The 6,020-nt window shown below is 38.3% G+C and overlaps 1 protein-coding gene across 1 annotated transcript in view; it reads left to right on the top strand.

Annotated features, from left to right (window-relative positions):
• COCH (cochlin) overlaps nucleotides 1-3,093 on the top strand; it is a 23,476-nt gene extending 20,383 nt beyond the window's left edge. Inside the window, exons 9-10 of the mRNA XM_009577614.1 lie at nucleotides 1,281-1,797; nucleotides 2,542-3,093. Of these exons, the coding sequence (XP_009575909.1) occupies nucleotides 1,281-1,797; nucleotides 2,542-2,717 (693 nt within the window). The 3' untranslated portion in view covers nucleotides 2,718-3,093. The remainder of the gene's footprint in view (nucleotides 1-1,280; nucleotides 1,798-2,541) is intronic.
• Nucleotides 3,094-6,020: the final 2,927 nt, after the last annotated feature.

Genomic DNA, 6,020 nt, shown 5'->3' with positions numbered 1-6,020 from the left:
CTGCTGAAGGGGGCTATGCAAAGGTACTGAAGTGCTGTCTCACTGTCCTCCCAGTTCAGTCTTGGCCAATCTGTAGCTCCCGGACTTTGTAATTAAATGAAGATTCTCAGAGTAGGAGATTCCCCTATCGTAGGTATGGTTGAATGTGTCAAAGGCAATGAAACACAGATATGATATCTCCTCTCCTGAGATGGCAGACAGGGAGGCATATCTTTCAGTACCTGCTCTATGGAGGATTATTTATTACTTTCACTACAAAGAGGACAGGAAAGATTGAAAAACACATCCTAACAAGTATATGTGCAAGCCATTCATCTTGGATGAAAAGTTTTGGATACTGCTCTGCATGAATTAGAGTAGGAATTTGAACACAGATCTTCTACTCTCACAGGAGCTTTCTAATCACTAGGTCTTTACTTACTCTCCAGTGAGAAAACCTCTCATTTTTCACAGGGAGGTTTTAGATGTTTAACTTCAGCAGAAAATTCACAGCTCAGAGCATGAACAGAATGAAGCACTACAGCTCTGCTGCTTCCAGGCACAAGATAGCTTGCACCCACCCCAGTGTTATTGCAGGCAGGTCCAACTCTTATATACCCATCATCACAGAAAGACATGAGCTTAGGTGACTGAGGCCTGCCCTCCCCTTCTGCATTTTGATCTTAGTCAGATTAGTTATCACCTTGGAGAGCTGATTTTAAATTTAACCCCTTTCTCAATTACATTGCACTTTACATGCATCCTACAGAAGCCAGGGAAAGAAGAAATTTTACTTTGAATGACCTGGAACTATATTTCTACCAAACTGTATGTCTGTGTTTATGAGACATCATAGATTAAAAAAATAAAGGGCTTACCAAGATCAAAGGGAAAACACAGAAGCCTAATTTTCAGTGGATAAGCAAAAATACAGAACTTTCAATCCTTTGTATATTCAGTGGCCATGACTTAGTTCACTTTCAAAAAATGTAATTATAATTTCCAGTTGTAACAATTTTTCTGAATAAAGTGAAATTATTTGAAATTTCCAGAGGTCAGGGGGCAGGGTTGACTATATTATTGGATAAAATAAGCTATATTATAGCTTTCACCAACTTCAGCTGCAGATGTTTGTCCTCCATTTCTTTACAAACAGACAAGCAAAAAACCTACCCCAAACCCCCACCATCAGGTTCCATTTCTAACCTAGCTTTGAAAGAAAATCACATAGATGTCTGATTATTATCCATACAGCTGCTGCTGCACCAGTATTCACTTCTTGACTTTTTGTTTTCAAACAGGCTGTCTGTCGAAACAACGGCTTCTTCTCTTACCAAATGCCCACCTGGTTTGGTACTACGAAATACGTGAAACCTCTTGTCCAAAAATTGTGTTCACATGAGCAGATGTTGTGCAGCAAGACATGCTACAACTCCGTCAACATCGGCTTCTTGATAGATGGTTCCAGCAGCGTTGGAGACAGCAACTTCCGTCTTGTGCTTGAGTTCATCAGCAACGTTGCAAAGGCTTTCGAGATCTCTGACATTGGTTCCAAGATTGCAGCTGTGCAGTTCACATATGATCAGCGTACCGAGTTCAGCTTCACAGACTACACTACAAAAGAAAAGGTCCTCTCGGCTATCCGGAACATTCGCTACATGAGCGGTGGCACTGCTACTGGTGATGCCATTTCTTTCACAACCAGAAATGTGTTTGGGCCAATGAAAGATGGACCTAACAAAAATTTCCTCGTTGTTTTGACTGATGGTCAGTCTTACGATGATGTTAGAGGACCTGCTGCTGCTGCACAAAAAGCAGGTAAAGGATGTATCTTTAAAAGCAGTGGAAGTTGATTCATCATATTACTATGTATTGTAAATGTTAAGATTTTAAAGTTTGCAAGTACAGCCCCAGTGAGACAACCAAGTATCCTATCTGTTTTAAATTCAGCAAAACGTAAGCCCCAAGGAACTGTTTTCCATTAAGATGAAAAAAAACAGTGCTGTGGAACCAGGTTATGAGTAGATTCACTCATGGCAGCTTAGTGAAAAACATACACCCAGTCTTATTTCCCTAAGTAGGAGAGAAAGTAGTAGATTAAAAATAAAGAGCCAAGTAGCGAAGCTCCAATCAGTGATGCCATCCAATACAGCGTGACTCCTGCCCTCCATCATCATCTAAGCAGTTTTGGCCAAAAAGCTTATTGGGCTGCTGATGTGTGAAAGCATTAAGCATATACAAAGGATCCAAATTTATTTTAAAAATAATTTTACACAGTGTTACTTGTGTTTCAGGACTGACATTGTAACTGCTACATTCATATGTGTCACTACAAAAACAACGAAACGCTAGCTCTTAAGATACCCCATATTTTCTTCAGGATTTTTACTGAGACAAGTCTTCTAATTCCTGATATTTAGTGGCAAAATCTAATCATCTTTGATAGACTGCAGGTATTGAAACACACTTGTCTGATGCAGATTAACTCATGGATGTAGAAATGGCTGTTTTTCTTGTATCCATCGGCAAAATGGTCTTTTTTTTTCTTTCCCCTTATTGTAGGAATAACGGTCTTCTCTGTCGGTGTTGCCTGGGCACCTCTGGATGATCTGAAAGACATGGCTTCTGAACCAAGAGAATCTCATACTTTCTTCACTAGGGAGTTCACAGGATTGGAGCAGATGGTTCCTGATATTATTAGAGGCATCTGTAAAGATTTTTTGGACTCTAAACAATAAAGCAAAAATCTGCTGTTGGATATTACTAGTTTGAAACTAAAAATCATGAAACTGAAATGGTCCCTCTAAAGTACAGATGTTTTATTCTTATATATACTATCGTAATGCAAGGGAAGAAGAAGGGCTACTTTTTGTTTCTCTAGTCAGTCAAGGATTCTTGTGAGCTTGTTAGAAGTTGTACTTAATACTGGAATGCAGAATTTGGCCAACAGCTATTAATTTCAAAACGTATATAGTATCCCCAAGTTTAAAGCTATACATACCGTGCACTTAGGACTATCAGATGTCAGCAGAGGTAACAATACAGCTCTGACATTTTTGCTGTCACTTGCTAGATGTCTTCTTATGAGTTAAAAATAATATCATTTTAAATACATGGTACTATCTTCTATAAGCCTTCTGTAGCTTACGATTCTGTATCTTTTCAAGGAATTCTGCTGATAGTGTGAAGTACTTTCAGTGCTTCAGTTGCACAACATCCATTATTGCCAGGCAGTTTAAGAAAAGGTATGACAGATTATAGCTAAACAGTCTATTTTTACTAGTTGAGGTTTTGCTATTGTGAACAATACTGCCATCTGGTTGGCAAAGTTTACATCAAAAGACTTTTAACTTCTACCCACAGATTTCTGTGCATCTATGTTGTTCACTACTTTTGGCACAGATTTTGAAAGGTATTAAGGCACAGTGGTTCTTTTTGAGAATCTAGATCCTAACATATTAGCTGATACTACTGCTTCCTACATCACTGAAGTCAACAGTGATATTCCTAATCTATTTGATAACTGGATTTTTTCCTGTCTACTGCCTTATACTGTCTTGGTTTTACGAAGTTATTATTGGCCAGACAGTTAAAGACAGGAATCTTGGGCAGATTAAATTAGACCACACACTGGAAATGAAAGCATTCAAATTCAAATCCAAAGATATCTCAAACCTTGAAACCTAACTGATTTATATCAGATTACATAGTTAGAAAAGAAGATAGTAGGCAGCCACATAAGTGGGATTCAGTAGCTCACAGAATAACAACTTTCTAATGCTGTAAAAACATCTTTAAAGATGTGTGAGGTACGCTAAAGATGAAAGAATAGTTTTCTTGAAAAAAAGCTTTAATTTGATTACATACCTCGTAACACGTTGATATAGTTATACCTACATGCGTGTGGTTAAAATGACACAATATTCACCAAGTTATTCCAGATTCCTGGTGTGAATAAGACTTCAAGTATTCTTTAGAAAATGAAGTTTTTGCAAGTAAAATATATAGTAGAAAACAAAACAGCACTTTCCCTATCAGTCTAGGGTTTCCCTTTTTTCCTGCCCCCCCCCCCCCCCATTGATTGTAAAATTCATAGTAGTTATGGAGTGGCACAGAAGGGATTGTATCCATCAGGCTTTTGTTGTGCATTTTTTAATAACTTATGACTGGCTATATATTATACTAAACATGAATGGCAAAGATGCCTTGTATTTTTCTATTAATTGTTATCCTTAATTTTGTTATGGGTTTATAGATAAGAGTATTCAGCTATTGCTGTATAAATTCATATGCAATATCAACTTTGTGCAGAAGTTTAATTCCTTTAGTTTATAAACTTTTTATAGAAATATATATTTCAAGAAAACAGGGACTGCTGCTATCTGTTTCAATATCCTGTAATATAAAAGTCTTTTTATGATGAACCTCATGTAGTATAGCTTGAGTAAGTTGCATGTGATGCTTTCTAACTGTCTGTATTATCTTAAATCCCAATTTGCAAAAGAAAAAATCCTAAATCATCCTCAAATAGCAAGGATACTATTTATACAAATATTTTAATTTGAATGAGTCAGTATCAAAGTTTTAGTCATTGTTCATACTAGGTATGATGCTAGTTGAACCTTCTGAATACAAATCTCATGCCGACTAGCAGAATCACATTTTCCCTCCCACTTTGTTTTCACTATTGCAAGGAAGGAGGCAGCTTTACTCATGTCATTCACTCATCAAGGAAAATGCAGGTCTCGATCTCTGCACTGAAACCTGCAGAGCTGTATGTCCAAATATTTCCATTTCACAGGAATGGTGATGACATGTTGCTTGCACCGTTCATACAGCCTTTCTACACTGAGTAGGAAGTGGTGGGTACAGAAAAACACTTTGATAAATACACAAAGTTTATGGGGAAGCAAGCATTTGCGAGCACAGTTTTGATCTGGAAAAAACATTGGTGGGATATGGGTAAAAGGATTGAGACCTGGTGAGATACTGAGCCAGGGTGGAAAGGATATGGACTGTGCTGTAAGCAGAAGGTAAGCTTGGAGGAAGAACAGCACGGTAGAGGGTAGCAGACATGAGCTGAAGTTCTGTTTTGGGTAAGAAGGTAGGTAAAGCCACAGTACGAGGGTTCTGTTTTATGCTGCTGGACCAAGCAGTACAAAGAATGTGAACAGAGCTGCAGCAACAACCGCTTGTGCAAACTCCATTTGGGAACATTGCTGCAGGTATTAGTACTATCAATCAAGAATATGGCCTGCAGAGTATCAGTTCTGTTCTCTAGTGAGACTGTGATGAAAACCTGTATGATGAAAACCATGGCAAGGGGGCTGGACTACATGGTCTTTTAAAGGTCCCTTCTAACCCAAACCATTCTGTGATTCTCTATGCCCTATTTCGCTGAAAAGTACTCACAAGGCCCAGGGGGCCTCAGATTTGCAACCCCACTACTGACAACATATCACTGCACAAAAAAGATTAAGATTCCTTCACTCAGAAAAGAGTAGAAGATTCTAAACTTAGTGGTTTAGGTACTTACTGCAACTCCCAGAGCTGTTTCTGAATTTTACATCAAATAGTAGTTAACAGAGTCCAAAACTCATCTTTCCCAGTGGAGCTCCCAGAGCAATCTAAATTTACAAAATTCTATTAATTTGTTATCCTAAAGAAATGGAAATTACTTTTTGTACCATGACAACTTCCATTAAGGGCTGCAACCTACAGCCATGCATTGCTTAGGACATACACCTGAGCACTGGAATCATTCACGGCCAGAAGACCAAGGAAGACACCAAATCTGTCTCTTACATTTCTTGGGTGAATTCTTTACTCAAAGGATATCTTATAACCAAAAGAAGCGCACAACTTCCTCTTACATTGGCAGTATGCCCTTCTCAGTCCTTGAAGGAAACATTACAAATGCTTATCTCCAGGATGAAATTCCAAGTCAGGGATTACATACACAGAAGACATGTTAGACAAATTTCCATGCTCACTATTTCCCACGTGCTACTTCAGCAAGGAGGTATAAAGATTGTGTCTGC

Source organism: Fulmarus glacialis, unplaced genomic scaffold (genome assembly GCF_000690835.1).
Source record: "Fulmarus glacialis isolate BGI_N327 unplaced genomic scaffold, ASM69083v1 scaffold28615, whole genome shotgun sequence".
NCBI lineage: Eukaryota > Metazoa > Chordata > Aves > Procellariiformes > Procellariidae > Fulmarus > Fulmarus glacialis.
This window is presented reverse-complemented; position numbering and strand designations above follow the sequence as displayed.